Below are 22,386 nucleotides of genomic sequence, written 5' to 3'. Positions count from 1 at the left end.
GACGACAACAATTTGCCAATGATCGCCAAGAACAGAGGTAAGTCCATTGACTCATCAAAACAAACGGATTCAAGCTGTAATGTCTGCCATCACTCTCGGAACGCCTCTTGTCTAATCAAATGGCTTGCTCGCTGTTGTCCATCAACAAGCTGTTTTGTCAACAAAGGCAAGAGGTGTCAGAGTGTGATTGCTCCCAATTGTGAAGTTTGCTAATGACTTGCTTATTACTTTGGATTTATAACATCTGTCATTTTAGAGTATTCCCTCAGGGGAACAACACACTTGTGTACTTTTAGGCATACCCTTGCGTAGCGAACCAACTTTACATTCTCATTTGTAAACACCAGTCAGTCTTTAAAGCACACACACCTAAAAGTCACCATTACTCCAATGAAACATACTGACACTGACCCCTAGTGGACAGAACCAACAACTGCACGTCACTTGCAAGTTAATGTGTTTTTAATAAGGCAAACTTGATTTTTTTGACCAAAAAAAAAAGTGTCTGTCCTAGAAGTATGATTAATATTTTTGTTGGCCACTGTAATATTTAGAACACTGTTTGAAAATGAACTTGAATGTCAGAACATTCAAAACTATTTAAAAAGGGATTTAGTCAGAAGCTATTGCACAAATATTTTCGCCTAAATAACTGGTTAAAATTATTTCTAAATGTTTGTACTCAAAGTACAGTTGAACTACAATCAACACAGTACCAGTTCAATGTTACCAAAACGCCTCTTGGTCAAATTTATTATGTAATTGCTTTTGGGTTACACTTAAACAAAATATTTACATTTTTTCCAATGAATAATTATCGATTTAAAAGTCAGATCATAGGTAAAAAGATTAAAAAAAAAATAACCACAAAAAAGTATATTCTTCAAATGACAGCTGTATGAAGTGTTATTCTGCCATTTTGTGCAAAGTGTCACATTTAAAAGTATTATCTTATATTTATTATATAGCATTTTTCATTTTGATGTAATTATATTGGCTCCACTTTGGCGCCGAGGTACTGTAAGGGGAAAAAAACAGAGTAAAAAAGTGCTGTATCTGTGCTCAAAGAAGATGGTATCTTCATCAAATGTAGATGGTATCGGTGCTCATTGAAAGGCAGATTGGGCCCGATTGAAAAAGGAGGTGTGACCGAACCCCTTTCAAAACCAAAAAAAAAAAAAAAACTGCCGGGGGGCTCCACCTGGCCCCTTGTCCATAAATACGCCTCCCTCGCCGGAATAGGAGTTCAGTCGAGTCGGGAACGCGTCGACGGTGGTTGTTTTTGTTTTGGGCGGATTATGAACGCGTTCGGAGCGCAGCAAACCTCCAGCCAGCAGAGTAACAGCAGCGCTAACCCCGCGCACGATCTCCTGGACATGGCCGTGTATTGTGACAACTACGGCGTTTACCAGCACCAGAACCTCCACCACCACCTCCACCACCCCCAAAGAGCTGCCAACCACCCCTCCGGCTACGGCTTGAGCGACTACGCCGCCCCGCCCACCAATCCTTACCTGTGGCTCAACAACTCCCCCGCTTCGCCCTACCTGGGCGGCGGTGGCGGAGGCGCTGCTGCAGCTTCCACTTACTTGCAATCCCCCGGTTACGGTTCTGGGAGCCAGCGGCAGCTTTTGGGGGCGCCCGGCGGACTTGGAGGCCCCGACATGAGCTGGTTATCCATCTCCAGCCAGCAGGAGCTCTTTAAAATGGTCCGGCCTCCGTACTCGTACTCTGCGTTGATCGCCATGGCCATCCAGAACGCGCAAGACAAGAAACTGACCCTGAGTCAGATTTACCAATACGTCGCCGAAAACTTTCCGTTTTACAAGAAGAGCAAAGCCGGCTGGCAGAACTCGATCCGGCACAATTTGTCTCTTAACGACTGTTTCAAGAAGGTGGCTCGGGATGACGACGACCCCGGTGAGTTCTGCGCGCTTTTACGCATGCGTTCATTCATTTAACTCATTAGAAGGGAACTCGCATGTTTGAATCGCTAGGTTAATGAAATGTGCACATTTTATATTGGACCAAGCTAATGCCAGTTTATAGCATATTTTAAAAATACAATTATTAGTGTGTGTGTTTTGTTTTTAACAATTCGCTTTCCCCCTCCCAGGCAAGGGCAACTACTGGACGCTGGACCCCAATTGCGAAAAAATGTTCGACAACGGCAACTTTCGACGCAAGCGCAAAAGGCGAACCGACATCAGCACCACTGCTGAAAAGCCCGATTTAGACGCGCAGCACAAGCTGTCGGACACGGCCAGCCTGCGGAGCTCGTCCCCGCCCAGTCTGCGCGCTTCGCCGGCCTCCACGGAGCCGCGCTCGTCGCCGTCCAACTCGACCGATCACAGTCCGTGCTTCGCCGGATTCATGTCCAGCGTCAACGCGATGTTAACTACCGGAGCCGAGGCCTCCACGAGGATACCGGATCGGGACTTGGGCACGGAGCTGTCCCAAGGCCGCGAGGGCGTGTCCGGACTTGGCTCCTACTCGCCCTCCTTGCTGTCTGACAGCAGAATGAACTACTACAACCTCAGCAATCACTTCACAGTCAACAACCTCATATACGGCCGGGAAGGAACCGAAGTTTAATGTGGATTCACCTAAAAAGATGACTAATTTATCTCATTTAAAGTAGCCACTTGTATTTTTGTGTTTTGCTTGTATCAAAAAAAAAATCCACAATGGTGTTGCAATATCACACCTTCGGATTTAAACACTTGTACACATTCTTTTTGTAAGTATCATGTATTTTGTTTTATTTAAACTCATTGCCTTTTGAATAAAAGCCTTTTTTTATATGTGCTTCCCATTTGTAATTATTCTCATGTTCCCATTTTATGACCACCCCCAGATAAAGCCAGCCCCCCTGCAAAAACCCGAAAAATTCTGTCAGGCTGTCTACAGTCAAGTGGCTGTAAGGCATCAAAGTGTGTAAACCACAGACATTTTCCGCCTGTCACCCCCAATCGGGGCCTACGAGCCCCCCTCCAACCTCGCCCCGGTTCACAAGTTCAGCTTTTTGTCTCTGTCCAGTTTCACGTGGACATGAGGGGAATATTTGCACCTGTCCCCCGCACGGCTGTTCCTGAACATCACGCACGCATGCAGCCTTTGCTCGCTCCCTTACGGAAGAGCGTCCGACAATGTGCAAGTAAAATCCCGTAAAGCGGAGGAAGCGCCGCTTGTCGGCGGGATAATTGAGTTCACCGAAGCTCTGCGTGAAAAGGAGAGCACAATGGCCACTTGGCATCAGGGGCGCTCCCCTCCTGCGTTCCGATGAAAATATTGAAGTTGTGGGAACAAAGCATCCAAGCCCGGGGACACCTTTTGTGCCATTATCTGGGAACAAAGCGCAATGACAGACAACATTCCAAAGTTTGTGGCTAGAAAATATCAGTTGGCAAAAGTGACTCTTCTAGCTTTGATTTAGATGATGACAAGAATCCGTCGGATTCTTGCTTGTGTCTGTCAATATTCCCTGATGCTTTGAAGACCCAAGTGTCCAAAGTTGTGATCTACTGTTGTTGAGCTTTCTGGCTTGTGAAGACAGCACATGTGACGACAGCTCCGGGAGCAGGGAAGATCCGTAATATATGTCCGCCTGCAGGGGGGTGGGCGCACGAGGGGCGGCTGAGTGACAAGTGAGGAGAATGTCCATCAATGTGCGTGACCTGATTGGGTTTCATCCAAGACTCATGAAACGGATGCATCATCAGGACATGCACATTTGGATGTGTTTCCATACACTGGGGGTGAAGGTGCACCATATAGAAAATACGATGGAAAAAGTTCTCACAGGCTCCCAGAAAGACAACTTGTGTAGTCTTCTTTTATGTCACAGAATAGAAGTCAAAGGACTGTGGTTTTTTTTTTGTGGTCTGTCCGTGGTGACAGCACACAGCTTGAAGCACCTGCACGCTGTCATTGCCTGCTTGCCACAGACAGGAAGTGGTGACAGATGACACAGGAAGTAGCTGTAAGGACAGGGGGGGGGGGGCTCCATGTGCGTCCCTAGCCGGAAATCTCAGTGGAGGTTTGCACACGTCTGAGTTTCACCTGCTCCCATGATGTGTGTGCGTGTGGATGTGTGTTAGTGCCCCCCAGGATACCCCCCCCCCTTCGCCCTCAAAACAAAACTTCCCCCAGGCCCTAATGAGACCCCCTACTACCTCTTCTATTATGAGGGATGCATACCAATAGAGAGACAGCAGAGGGGAGACACTCACAGACCTGGCCAGACTGACCCCCCCTTCTACAACCCCCCCATGTAAACTAAGGGCCATAAAGACACAAGTTGTATGTTTAAAACAAGCACAAAGTTTTGTCCACTTAGCCTAACGTTAACACGTAATGCAAAATCCCAAAGACGGGCTAACAAAACTAGCATTGCTGTCATGTGGACATGGGTGACGATTGCCCACTAGAGTTGTTTAGAGTCCCGTAAAGTGTGTGTGTGGGGGGGTCCCCATCAACATTTGACCTTGGGTTCTTGTGATGATCTGGGGGCTCAAGGCCCTAAATGATAGCCTTTTAACTGCCCCCCCCCCTCCCCAACCTCAGCCCAGCTTCTTTCAAATGCTCCTTTTGTGTCGGCCACCTAATCCTTCAGTCCACTTCAAGGCCCCGATTCGCTTCCAAGACACCTGGAGGAGATAGATGTGTGTGTGTGTGTGTGTGTGTCAGACTCCGCTGGCTCCTTCTCAGCCACCGCTTCGAGCTCATAAAGCAACAGCATGATGAGATTTTTTTTTTTGTTTAATAAAGTTGACAGCATAATCGCAGCAATGTCGCCCAGCCCCTATATTTAAGTGCCCGCTCCGGCGCAGCTTTAATGAAGAGCGCAATCGACAGTAATGACAAGGCGGCACCACATAATGACAAAATCACAATGCTGCCAAATTATAGCGAAGCCAGAGCGGATCCGTCTATTACCTGGAATGGAACATGACCCAAACAGAGTTGGCACATCTTCTTTTCCACTGCATCCCACAGATTTTTAGATATTTCTAATTGCATCTTATTTTCCAGAGCGGCCTTTTCATCCCGGCGTCGGCATTCCTGCGTTGCGTCACACTTAAAGGATTGCAACGCTTTCGGGGACGGGCCAGGCCAAAGGGAGCGCTTTCATCGGTAGAGCCGGCGCGACGTCGGGCCGCCGTCCAGAAAGTCGGCGGGAGGTGGTACGTATGGATTACAAGCCGTGACGGCGCCGCCGTATTTCACGTCGTCACGCTCACCTGTACTTGACGTTTTAGGTCTGCACGCGTTCAAGTGGCAAAGACGCGGCGGGATAAATCACGGCCGATGAGCACTACTCAACACGTTCCCATACAGATCCAGTTTTATGGCGTCTTCTCGGGTTTTTGGATTCCGGAACAAGTGGAGCAGAAGGTACGCTGGTTGAGTGCCAATCATGTCTGCCGTTCATCATGTGACATGTACACTTGCATTTTTGTCAAGTCATTCTTTTCATTTAATCAGAATGAGAATGAAATTGCTTTTAAAAAAGAAAAAAGGTGTCCAAATTGCTCATTTAAATGTGATCTGACGTAGTCGGCACTTTTAAAGCACGACAAAGCTTTTCGGCCGCACGCTCGCACATTTTACGGCGCCGTCCGAAAAGTCACGGCTCTTAACGCTTGGGAAGTCAGCAGCAGGAAAAGAAAAAGAAAAAAAAGAAAAGAAAGAAACTCGACTAAGTCCTGAAGGAATTTCCTCCCTGGGGGATCCCTGAGTGATGTCCGTCTCCTCCCAGTCCATCACGGCTGAAACTGGATCACTTGACACTCGCTTAAGTGACTTTGATTCCCCGGAATCCTGCGCTGCAACTTGTTGTTCCGGGATTTGGGAATTTGAAGAACCAAGTCGTCATTTCTCATCATTCTTTTGAAAAGCCAATTAGGCGCCATTGAGGTCAAACAAATCCTAAAAATATATTTTTTTCTTACTTGACATGACAATGCTAGTTTTTTGGTGCTGTTCTTTTTTACTTTTTCCCGTGTGTCTAATTCTCCTTGCATTGTGTTTACTTTGACAGTCCCAAACTTTTGGAGCCTCTTTTGGGATGAATTGTTTCCCGCCTGCCAAGCGTCTGCTGGTGAGTTGACTCAATCACTCCAACCCAATCTCAAGATTTTGCTCACAAATCAAAGCAAAAAGTTGAACAACTTTGTCGTTTGGCTTGGAAAGGAAGGAAGGGCGCAGATAAGGCTGTCTCTCTTCACCCCGTTCAAGCGTCACCTCATCACCTCGCCGTCCGGCGTCAACGACGGACGGAAGAGGCGAGCTGGGACGCCAGGGGACGGATAGTGGGGGGGGGGGGGTTCACGCTGACGACACACACTTAGCGTACCAGCGGTCGGAGCCGACGTGTAGCGGGCGGGGGCAAGGGGGTTCCATTCGCTCACCCCGGGGCGACACTCGGGCCTGGCCTCGGCCCCCCCATTGTCATCAGGCCCAACTCCATCCGCCGCGCTTCCTGCCGCCGCATTCCTCCCCCACCAGCAGCAACGCGGGTACGAGGGCTAACTTGTAAGGGCCCTCGCGTCAAGGGTGATCTACGAAACGCCGTAATACGACGCCTCCGATCCCGACCGGGGGAATAGGGGCTGCGCGTAAACATCGGCGCGCCGTCGCTACAATTTGCATGCCGGGCCACTAGTTGGCGCTCAACGGCATCATCGGCATCCTGTTGCATCGATTGGGAATCGTTTAACTCTTAAATTGTGGGGCTGGAGGAGGGAGAGAGATTGTAGCCAAGACGGGGGTCCGCCGCGTCTGTGGAGCGGGGACCCCTCGAGCTGTCAGACGGTGTGTCTCCACGCCCCCTGCAGGGCGCCACCATTGTTGAGGCGCAAACGCCATTTTGTCTCCGTCAGCAGGCTTGTCAAAGCCAGGCCGTTTTTCAAGGATGCAAACCCCCAAAAGGACAGCTCGCCGATCCCGACAGTCCGGTTTGCCAATGAGCGGTTAAGAAGGTCAAATGGCGGCTTCCGGAGCCAAACGCGGGTCCAGGATTGAGTTGCAGGCGCTCATTTGTAACCGCTCGAAAGATGGAGCGGTGCTGGCCCTGCAGCCAGCTCCGTTGGAAGGGATGATTGACAGCTTTATGGCTCGGCTTCTCACGGCCATTCATAAACATCAGTGGGGGGAGGCAAAGCATGGGGGCGGGGGGGGGGGGATGCTCACTTCTGTCAGAAATTGACACGTTGTAGTGGAAGCGCTTATCAGGTGTCGGCTTACTTCATGGGAAACATCAACTGTTACTTTGCATTTTGTTAGTTCAAAAAAAAAAAGCAGTGCTTTATTACACAACCAACCATTTTTGGTGTGTTGAGTTTCTGGGCAATTTAGGGACCAAGGTTGCCCTCCAAACATGTAAAAAGCTGGTGAACTCCAGGTTGCTCACCTTGTATATCTTTGCCATTAATCTTAATTTGTCACTGAGGGCTGGAAAGGAGGAGGAGGGGGGGGGGGGGTCGAGGGGTAATTGCCCCCCTGCTGCTCCATTATGGTGTCATTCCTCTGTTAACAGGCGATAACATCTTCTCCAAAGCACCTGAAGCCAATTCTCCACTTTACCTGCGTGGCAGGGACACACGCACGCACGCAAGCGCGTGCACGCACACACGGAAAGAAAGCCAGAGTGGACCAGAACCCGCTCAGCTATTCTTGTGAGTCGGCAAAGCCTGATGGATGGATGAGGGGGCAAGCCAGCACTTTCTCTGCTGATTGGCAGGTGTGATGGATGACACACGTGCACGCATACACACATTATACGCGCGCGCACACACCAATGGTAAGCATTGTGATCAATTGGAAGCAGGAAAGCTTCAGAGAACACCAGTCAAATGTGGAGGTCAGCAAAAAATAAGGCAAATGACGGTCATTTTATTTTATTTTTTTTTCCTTGCGTATTTTTTTATATGTAAATAAAAACTATCCTGGGAGGACGGCAAAACTTTACAGATGCTATCAACCGCTTTTTAGAATTGAGATGCCTTTTTTTAAATATGCAGAAATGATAATCAGAAAACAATATCATGAATGGCGAAAAAAAAAAATCAGTGTCACCTAGTTTCTTGCTACACCCCCCATCGACCCCCCTCCCATCCCCGCCACCTGCCCTGCAGCTGGAGGTGTCCATTTCACAGGGCGGGGTCGCGTTTCACAGGTCCAAAAAGTGGCCCTCTCTAATCCTATCACATAAGAGTATCTTCATTTAATCCCAAAAGCGTCCCGAGAGGAAGAGATTAGCCGCCATCTCTGATTTTATTCTAATGATGTTTGCAGCGGGGGGATCGCTTTCAATGGGGTTTTTTTTACCGAAGGGGGTGCAGCACGGGACGCTTCGCCACACTTGAACGCACACGTGAGAAGGTGTGAGATAAAGTAGCCTTGAAGCCTTTAAAGATGCAATGCAAGGAAGGAACTCATCAGACCTTTAGCGGTCCTCATCGTTGGCCAATAGAGGGGCCGAGAACAGAGCGCCTCGTCGTTGGCCTCGAGTACACGCAGAGAGAAAGCAGAAGAGCGAGAGCGTAAAAAATCCCTCATAATTTATCCCGCTTCATCTTGAAACTTAGTTCTGCTTCGTCCAACAAGATCTCAGCTTCAGCATCAGCCTATTTATCCTATTTTGGGAAAAAAAAAAACGGCACACGATGACTAATTGCCTCGTCGGCAGATCAAACGGAGGGGCCCGCTTCCCGTTTCCTCTCGGCCGAGTGCACATCCTCCGAAACATAATCCATATTCGCCCCAAAAAGCAAATTGCCAGGTCCCGCCGCAGCCGCCTTGAAGTGCGAGAGGCTCTTTGAAGGCGGTTAGCCGGCGTTACGAGAGGAGACGTGTCCCAACACGGTCCAGGTGAGCCATGGGACACGGGACACCTCGGCTCCCTGATGCTATGTCAACGCCGGCAGCTGCCGTGACAAAAACCTTTGCCTTCACTTTCTTTGTTGTTGTTTTTTTTTTAACATCTTTTTTTTTTTTTTTTTTAGTGGCGCTTCTGAATGGGAACTGCATTACGAAAACACTCGGACGAGGTGAGTTGCCTTTTTCTCTCAAATGTCGTAGTGTCGGTCAAACAAAAAAGAGATTTCACAAAGGATGAAGCAACATTGTGATTTACAAATTTGAGGACTCGCATCACTATTTACAGTTCACAGCCCCAACCCGCAATTTGCAATAAGTTAATTGACGTTCCCTCAATTAGGGAGGCGGCTAGTACATCATGATCTCCTTGGGGGCGTCCTCGGTGGGCCGCTGCTGTTCGCGCCGCTGAGTGTAGGCGGCGTGGTCGTACATATAGATGAGGCCGATGGCGAGCAGCGACAGCGCCGCGTACGGGATCACCAGGTAGTAGCCCAGCTCCATCTGGAAAGATTTGATCTTCAGCTCCACTGGGACGTTTGCGGAGAAGCTCCTCACCAGGTCCTCCGCCACCGGGGTCGTGCTGAAGTACACCACGAAGATGACGAGCACCACTACAGACAAGCACGCTATATAGGAAAGAAAAAAGTGAGTGTAAAGTGCATGCTCGAGCAGTAGAGGGCGCTATAGGCCAAAACCGTGAAGTCATTTTTTGCCAAATGCTTGTGTTTCACCACACAGCGTGTCTCACCACTCATGGCACTGCAGGTGTAGACGCCGATAGGCCCCATGTAGGTCTCGTACGGGTTGCTGACACTATTGTACAGCGAGATAAGGATGCTGAGGGCCGAGCACAGCAGACACAACACCAGCAGAACCAAAGTCACGGTGTGTAGCGCCAACGGGACACCTTGAGTCTCCATCAACTTGGGGAAAACTGCCAGGGCGACACAAAAGTTATTTCTTAACCAGTGTTGCTTTCTCGCTCCATGTTTGCATACTAGCATGCTAGCATTTGATCTATTATCATTTCATCATTGGAAATTGTACCAATCATACAAAGGATGTCAAATCCTTGCCGACGTTAACATTGTATCAGCTCACATTAGAAGTAATAACAGAAATGAAGAAATGTCGTGGACGCCAAGAAATGATCTCAAGTCCTGCTTGTGTTTTCTCTTATTTGATGTTAGTATAACAAATGAGACATGTCAACCTTGGAAGTCAACGGGCGCTCCAAAGAGGGGACAAAGATCCCGTTCCAGTCTACCGCCGAAGATCTCCAGCGTGACCGAGGCGGTGCCGTTGAAGAAGTCGTTCCCGTCTCGGGCGCACTCCATGCTCTTGGTGGCCCATGCCGTGGACATGGCGAAGCCCAGGAGACCCGCCGATATGCAGGTGACCAGCGCGCTGGACAGGAAGTGCAGGGTCTTGCTGGTGGACGGCATGCCGGCTACGCTCAGGTCTCAGAATGAAGACGTGTGTTTGTGTGTGTGTCTATCTTCCAGGGTGGAGTGAAACGCTGGCCATAAAACCGCCCCAGTTATGACTATGACCTTTGACTATGCGGTGAAACACAAATGCGGTTGCCAAGGCTACAACAATGTCCTTTGAGTCAGATTTAGACTGGGCCGTGTCTACAGACAGGAAGCAAGTGAGTTTCTTGTGTGTCTCTGTGACAGTTTCCCAAAAGGCCCGAGAGGCGGCTGTAATTAATACGTTCTGCCGAGTCCTTGCTAAAGTGTCGGGGGATCCCCGTCTCAAAGTCGAAGTCCACGTTGAGGGTCATAAAGCACAATTAAGATGAATGATTTACCTCGGCGTGCAGGCCCTGCCAGGAACGGCAACGCCCCTGTCTTGAATGAGTGGATGTACTGCTTCCTCATGTGTGCGAATTTAGACCACCTGGGGGCAGCACATATAACACATTGAGCCAAAAATGTCAGTTACTCAGCAGCAATATTAATCATTCACAGGGAAGTTATGTGGTCTGTTTACATGTGTTGCTCCCCCACTCTAAACTTCCACTGGGTTAAAAAGCCTGTGTAATGCTAACCGATAAATTGTAAATTAAATGATATATTTTAATAAAATAAACAATTTTTTTTAAAAAATATGCACATATAAATACACTTTTGCACAGGACTTTATCCCAAATCTTCCCAAATAAACATACTGGATCGTTGTTCTGTCCCAACAGAAAGTGAAAGCTGATGTAGTATACATAATGTCCACAGGAGGGCGGCATTTCCCAATCTTTGGAAGAGACAGATGATTGTCGCCACCTGCTTTCGCTGGAGTAAACACTGGCTGGCTGGCTTCCTTGCTGGCTCCTCCTTTGACACTGACAGGCAGGCGGCCACGCCGAACGCTCCCATGTTCGCCTCGCCTTCTTTTTTCGGCGTCCCTCCGACAAACTCAGCGCTGCGGGGACACATGTTGAAGCCTCCCAGGTGAGTTTAGTTCATTTTGCTGCCATAACTCGTCGTCGTCGTGCAGCTCTCCCTTCGCTTACCGTGCATTTTTTCCCCTCTCCCACCTGTCTGTCTGTCTGTCACGCTTTCTCTGCGCCTCGTAAAATGTGCATTTGACATCTCAAATGAGCCATATTCGTCTATTTTCCTCACTCCGCGGTGATTTGTAATGCGCACCCCCTTTCGAAGCCCCTCCCCCGAAACGATGTGCGTGTTTAAAGTTATCGTTCGTGTCATTCCTGCCCCGATTAAATTGATTCATGCTTCCCCTGAGAAGTCCATGGCGAGCTGTGAGCATCCTTGCCAGTATCTACGTAGTTCGATGTTGCCTCACAGAGAAGTTGCAAAAATAATTTGGAGCATGCAAACAAATAAATTATTAATAAAAATAAACTGTTGCAATAATAACTAAGTATTACAGAAAAATGTTCAAATATTCAAATAAAAACTATAAGGCATTGAAAAAAATAACTAGAAATAAAGTATTATATTTGATATATATTTAGATATTCTTTCTGGTATTGTAGTCAAGGTGGTTTTGGTAACTCCTGTAGGTATTGCAAAAGTTGTTTTGATGACCGTGTCAAGCCTTTGAAACTGTCAGTTGTGCCGCCGTGCCGCCTTCCTTTGATCAAAGTGGAATTGGAAGTTTGGTGTGTCAAAGCACGTCGCCAACGTGTGGCAATCACGACCTTGCATGCGTCCGCTTGCAAACCACAAACCGCAGAATGCAAACCTTCCGCTTCAATAATCGCAATAATGACACGGAAGACAAACATGCGGCATGACAGCTCTGTCGGAGCCACCGCTGATGCGGGATGGCGCCTTTGTACGGGGAATCCTCAATTCCCAATTTTATTCAATATTGTTATCCGGCATCAGAAGCCCCCCCCCACTCCAAAAAAGAAACCCCTTCAGTTGTGTAATCACTGCTGACCTTGTTTGAAATGAGTCGTCCTATTGTTACGCGGCAGGAACAAAAAGCGCTATTGTCTTTCGCCCGCCGTGCGACTAATCCGCAGCTGTGTCGCACGGCCTCGAGATCGCCTTTAATCCAGATTGGGTATTAATGACTGTCTAATCCGTGCATTTTTTTTCTGTCCCCCCGGAGGAGGCCCGACATGGTGACTCTGTGGTTGGGTGATTGGGTGGGCTCGTCTTTCGCTTTGTGTAGAGGGACGTCATCCGCCGTTCGGATTGAGACGCCCACTGATACTACGCCCACCTACGGCTTCTTTGTGCATTTTGTTTACGCCGCCACGCCCGCCACGCCCGCCACTAATCAAGCGACTGGTAGCGGCGTCATGTCACGTGGCGCGTTCCAAAACGACAGAATCCAAAAACGTCCACTCTTTGAGTGTTCTTAGGCCGCTGCGTTTTACGCAACTTTGAACTTCCTCAAACGCACCGGAAAGAAATGTGCCCTATGACCTTCGATGATGCGTTAGCAACCTCCAAGCCACAAACAACTTTGGAGATTTTTTGTTTTGTTTTTGCAGCCGCCTACATTCCTACAGGCAGGCGTGTTATTGGCGTGTGACCGGCGAGTTCCAACTTGCCAAAGGAAAAACTCCAAAAAACAAACCCTGGCCTAGCCATTACTAGCCCCTCTCAAAATTGACAGAGCACAAGTGTGGGAAATTCCTGCTCCCACTTCAGAGGGGTGTGTGTGTGTGTGTGTGTTTGTGTGTGCGCGCCGACAGCAGTCAATGTTTGAGGTCATATTTGCCAAAGATGACGTTTTTGTCCAGCCCTCCCCTCCCGCTAATCTGGTTTAGCATGGCCGAGCAAAGCAAAGCCTGTCACGTCTGTGTTTTTGTTGAAGCACATGACAGGAAGACACTGCCACCAGCCAGCCCCCCCCCCCAACACCCCCCATCCCCCTTTCCTTTTCGGACTCAACCTTGCTCTATTTTAGCACCAGCCAACCCTCCGATTATGATTGTTCGACCCATCGATGAATCTAATGTAAATATGAAAACTGTAGTTTGCTTTCGTTCAGGCAGTCTGTCTATGCAAATGGCGTCTCTTCTCGCCGGTGGGTCAGCTCGCGCCAATGACAAAATTACCAGGGGAGGCGAATCCCCAACGCTGCGTCGCCAAGGTCGCTCTGGAGGTCGCTTCCTGTGGTTTTCTGCTTACTTCCTGTCCCTTCACTGCATCCTGTTGACCGCAAGAGCCGTCGTAGCAGAAGCGCTTTGATAGCGCCTTGGACTGAGATCCCGAAGCATTTTTCAAAGAACCCAAATAGAAACGTGATTGTAGCTGACAAGCGACACTTTGTGTGTGCGTGTCAGCTCTTCGCTCTATAAACGGATTTGTTGGGCGCACTCCCAGATCTTCGTTTGATGCGTGATTCAAATTGACCGCAACCTAAAAGCCAAGGTGTCCAAGCGCTCGTCACGTCTCAAATCAGCGACGCTCACGCGGGCAACAGCTTGTTTGACATTTTTGGACCTCTTGCAACCCCCCCCTCCTACGCAGCGCCTCCTCCATAACCTGCAGACCACATGTGTTACCATGGCAACAAGCTGTTTCTTCCCCTCTGTGACCTGACATCGGCGGCAAAGATAACGTAAAAGCAGAACTGGCTTCCGAGCCCGAACGCAAGATCTAACCTTTGGCCGCTTTCTCGGGCCACAACGTGCTACAAATGAAAACCGTGACAGCACCTGTAGACAAAATAATCCACGTTGCACCAAAACTGGAACTCGGTGATCTATTTCAGATATGGCTGGCGGCGAGCTGCTGACCTCTTTGCGCGGGAAGGGACGCATGCAGCAGATTTTGCACGTTCATCTATCACCGCAGCCTAGAGAGAAAGCGAGAGGCGAGAACGCCCCCCCAGCCCCCCGCGCTGTAATCCACCTCTCTCCTGCGCCAGCCTGTCTCCATGGCGACCACTTGCCACGCTCCCCGCCACATTTTTTTTTTTGCATCACGCTAGTAGAGCAACGTGGAGAAGGAAGATTTGAAGGACTTGAAGTTTGAATTCTCTCTGATGTATAAATTGTGCCACGCACCCCCCCCTTCCCTCGAGGGGACGCTGGGATTAGCGATCAGATTACGACCAGATTTCCGGGATCAAATCAAATGTGAGGATCATGAGGAAGCATCTCTGATTTTGCTCCACTGGACAAAAAGCAAACTTGTTGAACCGCTCTTCGCTCATTTGAATGTCGCCTCCTTAGCCGCATTTACGTGTTGTGACCGTCATCTACGTTTTATGAGTCTCCCCTTGGAGTCAAACGACATAATTATGCAGCAAGCGTAGCCCGCAGGCCACTCCCAAAGGCATTCTCTTCTCTTCTTTTTCCTGGCCGCAAGAAAACACGCCGAAGTCACAGCTACTCAAACGAGGATAAAGAATATGCGCGTTTTCCTATTGTTACGTTACATCTACACATCTAACATGTTGTGTTGTTTTTTTTCAACTGCAGGCGGTGCCGCCGAGCCGCGTCACCCGCTTCCCGGCGCCCAGGTCGCCCGAGGACCATGTGACCCTCCTCCCGTCATGTGACCCGGCTGCTATGGAAGTCACCCTTGGCTCGCTTTAACAGGTGAGGCTTGTTTTCTACTTTCCATCCAGATTTGTTTTGTGTTCGAAAGTATTGCTCAATAAATATGACAGGCAAATTGCTAACTTGACAGCACTGGTTGTGTTTTCATAAGATGACTCTCACCTCTGTGAGCATTCCAGGCTTATCCAGGGATTTTTTTTTTCTTTTTTTTGGGGGGGGTGGCTGTTTCACTCGGGTTTCCTCCGTAGCACAGTATACAGGAAGGCCAACGTGCCGCTCGGCTGCACAGGACAGGAAACTGTGTGTTGCTCAGCAGATGGAGAATGTGTCCCTTTTTTTTTTTTTGCTCACATCACTATCGTCTCCTCAAGCACTACTTCTGTGTGTTTTAAAAGACAATTTGTCTCTTTTAACAACCGGTCGTTTGGCTGGCTCGCTGCGGAATGAACTGAATGAATTTCAACGACGCTGATGTTTGTCAGCGGCGGCGACTGTGATAAGAAAGCGGGCAGCGGGAGATGAAGTGTGATATGCTCGCTCTTCGCCATGGCAACAGCAATTGTTTGCCCTCCCAGTCGGCCAGAGGTTGTTTTTTTTTTTAAAAAAAAGAGAGCCTCAGAAGGAAGGTTTTGTCCAAGACGGCTCTCGTCTTCTCTGCGTGGGCTTTTCACTTTGTCCTCCTCACGCCTCCTCTCTTCTTCACGAATCAAGAGGGTGTTTGTTCGGCGGCGCTCATCGCTCGTTTCTCCACCGCTGGCCTCCCTTCCTCCCTCTCTCACTGGGAGCATGCATACTTTTACAAGTGGGACTTGAAATTGGCTATAAATAGAAGCGAAAAAAGTCGTGTCTATTTTCTTGTCATTGACTTTGTTTACCAACAAAGCACAAAAAGAATAATCGCGGTTGACTTTTTCGTGCTCTCCTCATCTGCACACACGTTGCAAGATGTTGAAGGCGGCGGCGGCGCCTGGAGAGGGTGGGGGCGCAGTCGATACCGCAGCGCGTCAGTCGGCGGGTCTCCAAGGTCATTAGCGCCGGCTGGAGCCCCCGGGAAAGAGGCGCCATTGATTCATGGGCGGGGGGGCTAGCGAGTAGCGAGCGTGGTGTCAGCATTCGCCTCAGGTCGCAGTCATAAACGCTCTGGCGGTCAGACATCCCACCGTACCTTTGCTGCGAGCTCCTCACATTCCCCGCCGCCCACTTTGCCAATTCCCCAATGAGGAGACAGAGGGACTTTGTGCCCGGTGAGAACCGCGCTCAGCTAGTCTGACGCCGCCCTTGTCTGCAGGAAGAGGCAGCGCTTGTGAGCGCTCGAAAGACCTCTGGGAGGTTTTTTATTTTTTTTTGTACCGAGTCACTATGACTTGTGAGATCTCACGCTGTACAGTCCACATCTTGAGAACAAAAGCTTTTGATGAGCATCCAGATGTCTGGTCATGCGGGGTGACGCTAACCCTCCCCGAAGCTCCTCGCCAACATTTCCCATCCCAAAGTACAGACGTCTCCAAAATTTTCATGATGGCCGATGAGGACGTTGCACAAGCGCCGCGGCCGCCATTTGCCGACCGTCTGACCCCAGCTAAACGATGACTCATGCTTGGAAAGAAAAGAAAAAAAAAAAAGTCTAATTTGAGGCGTGTGCTGTTTGGCCGCCTCACGCTGAAAAATGAGACGCTTGTGGGAATAGAACAGCGCTTTATGAATAGCGATATCGGGGACATTGTGCAAGGGAAGGAAGTGAGAGAGATGCTCGATGGGTCATGCGCCGCCCGAGAAGCTTAAAGAGAACAACAATAGGCGACGAGCCTCGGGGAAGTCACGGAGAGCTCAGAGGATGAACACACAGGTCGCTGTGAGAGTGGGACACAAGGACAGCTAGTTGAACTCATTTTCGGGACTTTCCGCTAAAGTTGATGACATCATGAATACTCACAAATAGCCAACCGTCCTCGAGAGGGAGGGGCGAAGATGAGGGGGTTTCGCTCCCGACTCCTCCTCCTGCCCCCTCATCAGTCTTTCAATGGGGTCTCCTCGCATATTGATGCCCCGGGGAATTGATATTGACCTGCACCTTCTCCTCCTCCCTCCACCCGGCCCGTGCTGACTCCAAATTCCTCCAGCATCCCCTCCCATCCCTTTTGTGGGATGCTGCCTGGCAGCTCACCGCAACACAACCACCTCATTGATGACACACTTAGCCATTCTTCTTCTTCGCGCAGCTGTGGCGCACACCTGCAGCCTTGAGGTGATGCAATATGTGACTTTTCATTGCTTTGAAAACACAATGAAACCTCTCAAGGTCTGTTGCGTCTCTCAGCAGCAGCAGCAGCAGCAGGTCTTTAAATGTCTCGCCGAAGCCAGATAATTAAAACCAATGTCGTGGGACGCCCTGCCGTCCGCCACGTTGAGTCACATTGAGCGCATGGACACATATATATAAAGCGTGCATGTTTTACATGTAGGCTTTTACATTCCCATTCAATGTACATAATCAGTTCAAATATTAGCTTAATCTGTTTTGGCATAAAACATATTTGACATGCGGTCAAATAAAAATATCAATCAACGAATAAATGAATGAATAAATAGCGACTCATTTATTTGAGTTATGAATCTTTGCAGTTTTCTCAATGAAATGGTGCCATTTTGCGGAGTCTGACTTCCAAACAATGGACAGTTGCGCCCTCTTGTGGCCAACCGCGCAGCGCTTTCATGAATGAGTGTATGGCTCCGTTGTGACTCCTTGACTGGATGAGCACATTGGGGCCAATGTGAACAGGGCTATTCTTCCTTTGGCGTTCCCACGCGGGGAAATTTAATATCCGTCTTGTTGTTGTTTTTCCCCCGCAGTCACAATGCTTCTGTTTTTGGTGGCAACCACAACATCATCGAATTCGAGCAGCAATGGCAACCATACCCGAGGTGAGCAGCACGCAAAGCAGTCATCACTTTCGCCTGACGCAGTAATTCACGGCTTAAGAATGCCGCTGAGGGATCCGTCTAGAATGTCTGTAAACAATGAAGAACTATTTGTCCCTCAGAGGGCGTCCCGTCCACTGGCCACCACGTCCTCCCCACCGTGCTGGTCCTGTCCCTGTTGCTCTTGGTCGTTGTGCTGCTGGCCTGGTACTTCCTCAGGTGACCCCCCCCCCCCAACATATCTGACAGTCTACATCTGATGCTGCACCGTTTGTGTTCAATCCGTCGCTTCGAATGCTAACGTGCCAGAAAGGCTAAGCTACGTCACCACTTGAGTTTTGTTTTTAGAGCGAGTGGGCAGGGCACTACAAATTCTTCCTAGCAACGAGCAGCAAACTGAATCTGGACAATTGCGTCGTTGTCAACCGAATCGTGCCGACTTGATTGTGGCTTAGTACATTGCAAGGCGAAGTATGCGGCGTTTGTCTATAAACAAACGCCAGGGTCTCACCCCTCCTCCTCCTCCTCCTCCTCCTCAACCGTGGGCCTTCACTGATTGGCTGGTGGCCAGAGTCTGAGGCAGCGCTCCGGGTGACAAACACTTCCTCCTTTAGTCGCCGAGGCGGAGCCCAGAGTCAGGAAGCCGCGCTCGTTGCCTCCCTCCGACAGCCGAGCCAGTAAGTCACACACTCGAGAGCGCGAGAACATACAAACGCCGTCTGCCCAACACGTTAGCTCATGAGAAAGACGACCTTCTCCAGCTTCAGATGGTAGGCTGCCTTTTTTTGTGTGTGTGTGTGTCTTCTGGACTTGCTTAGATTTGGACGTCTCCCTTTATTAGGTTAAAAAACCAGAGGAAAGCGGCGGTCACCACAGTGGACAAGAAGATACCAAATGGCATCCTGGAGGAGCAAGGCAAGTCAAAAACAACGCGGCAGTAGCAGAACGTCGCCAGACGTCTCGCTCACAACCGCTTCCTGTCGACGACGTGAGAACTTCACGCCATTGATGATCTCTTCTTTTGACGCAGACGCCTCGGTGGTCCTCCTTCCCAGCTCCGCTTCAGCCGCCAAGAACTACCCGCCCATCGCCGTGGAACACCTGGAGGACGAGTACAGGCTGCGCTCGGCTGACGACGGAAAACTCTTCCGAGAGGAGTACAACGTAAAAAAATCATTTTTGGACACTTTTAAGAAACACGGCATGAGCGATGTCTACTTTTCCGTCTACTCCAAACGTGTGCCGCATTGCCACGCCGCCACCTACAGGCACCTGTCAGTTATTTAGCAACAAAAATCCGATGAGCGCTTCCTACACATCGTACTAGGAAAAACTTTTTTTTCCCCCCATGACACATGCATGCACCCTAACATGAAAAATACCCTTTTCCTGTTTCAGTATCTGAGTCACCATTACGTTCGCTGTGTGACTTTTATTTAGCGTGCGCTAATAGAGGAAGCGCATACGTTCAACTAATGAAGGGTGTGATAGTGGAGGAAATGACTAAAATTCTCACGTGGGCTCGCTCGCCTGACATGTTGTCGTGCAGTCGCTGCCGGGGGGTCACGCCCAGGGGACGTACGAGGAGGCCAACAAGGACGACAACAAGGACAAGAACAGATATCCCAACATTCTTCCCTGTGAGCATTCATAGCCCCGCCGCTATGGTTCGAAATGGATGACTGCGATTGGTCAGACACGGCGGTTACATAAATGGCTCCCCCCCCCCCCCCCGCAGATGATCATTCCAGGGTGGCGTTGACTCAGCTGGAAGGATCTCCCGCCTCCGACTACATCAACGCCTCCTACATCGATGTAAGCGTAGTATAAATGATCACGTGACGGTCCGAGTACTTTACGTGACCAATGTTTCCTTCCTGACAGGGCTTCACCGATAAGAACAAATTCATCGCAGCTCAAGGTAAGTTGAAGTCTTCACTCTTCCGTTTTCTTTCTTTGGGAAAAGAAATGATAACAATTTTGTGGCGGCAGGTCCAAAAGAGGACACGGTGGCCGATTTCTGGAGGATGATATGGGAGCAGAAGGTGTCGACCGTCGTCATGCTGACAAACCTGAAGGAGAGGAAGGAAGTGGGTATTTATATCGGCGGTGGAGAATTCAAAATTGTGCCGTTAGTTCTATGAAATACTTTGAATGTGTTTCAGGACAAGTGTTACCAGTACTGGCCGGATCAGGGCTGCTGGAGCTACGGGAACGTCCGCGTGGCAGTGGAGGACTTCACCGTGCTGGTGGATTACACCATCCGCAAGTTCTGCATACAACACGTACGCTCCAGGGCCCCCCCCCAAAAAACAACAACATCTGGTTGTGTGCCGTGCTGACACCTTCCTCGCCGTGTTCCGCTCGCAGCAATCCGGCGATGCCGCCAAGACGCCGCCGCGTTTGATCACGCAGCTCCACTTCACCAGCTGGCCCGACTTCGGCGTGCCCTTCTCGCCCATCGGCATGCTCAAGTTCCTCAAGAAGGTCAAGGCCGTTAACCCGACCTTTGCCGGGCCCATCGTGGTCCACTGCAGGTACACCGGACGCATATGCAGAATATTTTTCAAGACTTCATAATGAAAAAAAATGTTTTCCTTCCTCAGCGCCGGCGTCGGTCGGACGGGCACGTTCATCGTGATCGACGGCATGATCGACATGATCCACGCCGAGCAGAAAGTGGACGTCTTCGGCTTTGTCTCCAAGATCCGAGAGCAGCGTTCGCAGCTCATCCAGACGGACGTGAGCCGGGGCCGCCGAATTTCCCTCCGGACGCCGGCCGTGTCGGAAATTCACGCTTCCTCCTTTGCTGTCCTGTCCGTGGCGCAGATGCAGTACTCGTTCATCTACCAGGCGCTGCTGGAGTACTACCTCTACGGGGACACGGAGCTGGACGTGTCGTCTCTGGAGGGACACCTGCACAAGCTGCATAACACCTTCAAGCAAGGCGACCGCGTGGGCCTGGAGGAGGAGTTCAAGGTCGTCGGCCATTTTGCTTTTAGGAGGAAATCTCCTGCGAGCACTCGGGTGTTGATTCCGACCTTTTGCGACCTCAGAAACTGACCAACATGCGTATCATGAAGGAGAACATGAGGACGGGGAACCTACCCGCCAACATGAAGAAGAACCGAGTGTTGCAAATCATTCCGTGTAAGAGAAGAAGGGGAACAACGCTGCGGATGACACCTCTTCTCTCTGCGTTTGACCCGCTCGCTCTTTCTTCCTCTTTTAGACGACTTCAACAGAGTTATTCTCTCAATGAGGAGAGGGCAGGAGTTTACCGACTACGTCAATGCGTCCTTCATAGACGTAAGTGTTGCATAGACCTTTCTTAATAATAATAATGAATTCAAAATTGTTTTTTCTGCTGCCCGCAGGGATACCGGCAGAAGGACTACTTCATCGCCACGCAAGGCCCGCTGCAGCACACCGTGGAGGACTTCTGGCGCATGGTTTGGGAGTGGAAGTGCCGCTCCGTCGTCATGCTGACCGAGCTGCAAGAGAGGGAGCAGGTTCGTTGACCAAAAAAAACCATGCTCAACAAAAACAAACAAGGGTTGAACCTGTGTTTGTGTGTTTTCAGGATAAGTGTTACCAGTATTGGCCCAGTGAGGAGTCGCAGACGTACGGCGATTACAGCGTGGAGATGAAGGGCGACGCCTTGTGCGACGCCTTCAGCCTACGAGACTTGGTACTCACCTTCCTGCCGGTAAGAGCGCCCACAACAACGCTTATAAATGAAAAACATTTCAATACGGCTGTCGTAACGTAGGAGAAGGCGACGCGCGTGATCCGCCACTTCCACTTCCACGGCTGGCCCGAAGTGGGCATCCCTGCCGAGGGGCGGGGCATGATCGACATCATCGCGGCGGTGCAGCGGCAACAGCAGCAGTCGGGCAACCATCCCATCGTGGTGCACTGCAGGTACGCTGTCCGTCCGGCACGTTTCCACCGGAGGGCGCCAAAGCTATGCTTTTTGATTCCGTGTGCCTGAAGTTTTTGCCACTTGGGAGTGACGGCCAAAAGGTCTGCGGGGCTCTAACGGCCTTCTGTGGCTTTGTAGCGCCGGCGCGGGGCGGACCGGTACGTTCATTGCACTGAGCAACATCTTGGAGCGCGTCAAGGCAGAAGGCCTGCTGGACGTTTTCCAAACGGTCAAGAGTTTACGCATGCAGAGGCCGCACATGGTCCAGACGGTGGTGAGTAGCGGCGCGCTGCCAGTTTTATTTTTTTATTTCTATATTATTGTTTTTTCTCAATTGAGTAATTTTGTTAATATTTCGAAACCAAATGTAATTAACGTGTGCGATCGGTCTGACAGGAGCAGTACGACTTCTGCTACAAGGTGGTACAAGACTTTGTGGACATTTTCTCCGACTATGCCAACTTCAAATGAGCTGCTTCTTTGCCTTATCAACGTTGTCATTGTCCTTTTTTGTCAGATGGTTGGTAAACGATCTATTTTTTGCTATGCACTTGTCCTAACGTCAACTAAACCTCCGCCCCGCCTGTATTCTGTATAAAAAGAATTGTACATGGGTTAAATAAAACAAAGTGATAATTTATATTTTGCAGTATGTATGACAGGTGTC

The 22,386-nt window shown here is 49.8% G+C and overlaps 3 protein-coding genes across 9 annotated transcripts; 2 read left to right on the top strand and 1 right to left on the bottom strand.

The window, feature by feature from the left end:
• The first annotated feature begins 1,048 nt into the window (after nucleotides 1–1,048).
• foxi1 (forkhead box i1) lies at nucleotides 1,049–4,995 on the top strand. The gene is made up of 2 exons (XM_061264160.1): nucleotides 1,049–1,920; nucleotides 2,117–4,995. The coding sequence occupies exons 1-2, from the start codon at nucleotides 1,299–1,301 to the stop codon at nucleotides 2,593–2,595; spliced, it is 1,101 nt and encodes a 366-aa protein (XP_061120144.1). The 5' UTR covers nucleotides 1,049–1,298; the 3' UTR covers nucleotides 2,596–4,995.
• Nucleotides 4,996–9,113: 4,118 nt separating this feature from the next.
• On the bottom strand, nucleotides 9,114–12,563 carry LOC133142700 (clarin-3). 5 transcript variants are annotated; one of them, XM_061264151.1, is made up of 5 exons: nucleotides 11,396–12,285; nucleotides 11,166–11,304; nucleotides 10,697–10,785; nucleotides 9,632–9,817; nucleotides 9,114–9,509 (listed from the first exon to the last, which is right to left on the bottom strand). In XM_061264151.1, the coding sequence occupies exons 1-5, from the start codon at nucleotides 11,589–11,591 to the stop codon at nucleotides 9,232–9,234; spliced, it is 888 nt and encodes a 295-aa protein (XP_061120135.1). In that variant the 5' UTR covers nucleotides 11,592–12,285; the 3' UTR covers nucleotides 9,114–9,231. The 5 variants fall into 5 exon arrangements, with proteins under 5 accessions (XP_061120135.1, XP_061120139.1, XP_061120140.1 ...); XM_061264155.1 differs by lacking the exon at nucleotides 11,396–12,285 and adding an exon at nucleotides 10,097–10,314 and having other exon boundaries at nucleotides 11,166–11,214; XM_061264156.1 differs by lacking the exon at nucleotides 11,396–12,285 and adding an exon at nucleotides 10,097–10,290 and having other exon boundaries at nucleotides 11,166–11,206.
• Nucleotides 11,193–22,359, top strand: LOC133142693 (receptor-type tyrosine-protein phosphatase epsilon-like). Of its 3 annotated transcripts, XM_061264135.1 has the most exons (22): nucleotides 11,193–11,333; nucleotides 14,795–14,914; nucleotides 17,726–17,797; nucleotides 17,917–18,013; nucleotides 18,366–18,471; nucleotides 18,636–18,709; nucleotides 18,825–18,958; nucleotides 19,344–19,434; nucleotides 19,533–19,609; nucleotides 19,679–19,715; nucleotides 19,787–19,884; nucleotides 19,960–20,079; nucleotides 20,165–20,331; nucleotides 20,401–20,536; nucleotides 20,624–20,773; nucleotides 20,851–20,944; nucleotides 21,027–21,103; nucleotides 21,172–21,306; nucleotides 21,378–21,503; nucleotides 21,567–21,718; nucleotides 21,858–21,993; nucleotides 22,116–22,359. In XM_061264135.1, exons 3-22 carry the CDS (start codon nucleotides 17,780–17,782, stop codon nucleotides 22,188–22,190), a joined length of 2,100 nt encoding a protein of 699 aa, XP_061120119.1. In that variant the 5' UTR covers nucleotides 11,193–11,333; nucleotides 14,795–14,914; nucleotides 17,726–17,779; the 3' UTR covers nucleotides 22,191–22,359. The 3 variants fall into 3 exon arrangements, with proteins under 3 accessions (XP_061120119.1, XP_061120120.1, XP_061120121.1); XM_061264136.1 differs by lacking the exon at nucleotides 18,366–18,471; XM_061264137.1 differs by lacking the exons at nucleotides 11,193–11,333; nucleotides 14,795–14,914; nucleotides 17,726–17,797; nucleotides 17,917–18,013 and having other exon boundaries at nucleotides 18,366–18,564.
• Nucleotides 22,360–22,386: the final 27 nt, after the last annotated feature.

This window comes from Syngnathus typhle, linkage group LG18, assembly GCF_033458585.1.
Source record: "Syngnathus typhle isolate RoL2023-S1 ecotype Sweden linkage group LG18, RoL_Styp_1.0, whole genome shotgun sequence".
NCBI classification, from domain to species: Eukaryota; Metazoa; Chordata; class Actinopteri; order Syngnathiformes; family Syngnathidae; genus Syngnathus; species Syngnathus typhle.
This window is presented reverse-complemented; position numbering and strand designations above follow the sequence as displayed.

What these genes read in the sequence shown, in the direction of transcription:
- foxi1 (XM_061264160.1), top strand. Translation starts at nt 1,299, where the DNA reads ATGAACGCGTTCGGAGCGCAGCAAACCTCCAGCCAGCAGAGTAACAGC. An exon ending in TCGGGATGACGACGACCCCG is followed by an intron (nt 1,921 to 2,116) that starts GTGAGTTCTGCG and finishes TCCCCCTCCCAG; the next exon opens with GCAAGGGCAACTACTGGACG.
- LOC133142700 (XM_061264151.1), bottom strand. Translation starts at nt 11,591, where the DNA reads ATGACACGAACGATAACTTTAAACACGCACATCGTTTCGGGGGAGGGG. An exon ending in GAGAGGGGAAAAAATGCACG is followed by an intron (nt 11,305 to 11,395) that starts GTAAGCGAAGGG and finishes GTGTCCCCGCAG; the next exon opens with CGCTGAGTTTGTCGGAGGGA. An exon ending in CACCTGCAGTGCCATGAGTG is followed by an intron (nt 9,510 to 9,631) that starts GTGAGACACGCT and finishes TTTCCTATATAG; the next exon opens with CGTGCTTGTCTGTAGTGGTG.
- LOC133142693 (XM_061264135.1), top strand. An exon ending in TCTTCCGAGAGGAGTACAAC is followed by an intron (nt 18,959 to 19,343) that starts GTAAAAAAATCA and finishes GTTGTCGTGCAG; the next exon opens with TCGCTGCCGGGGGGTCACGC. An exon ending in GCAAGTTCTGCATACAACAC is followed by an intron (nt 20,080 to 20,164) that starts GTACGCTCCAGG and finishes TTCCGCTCGCAG; the next exon opens with CAATCCGGCGATGCCGCCAA.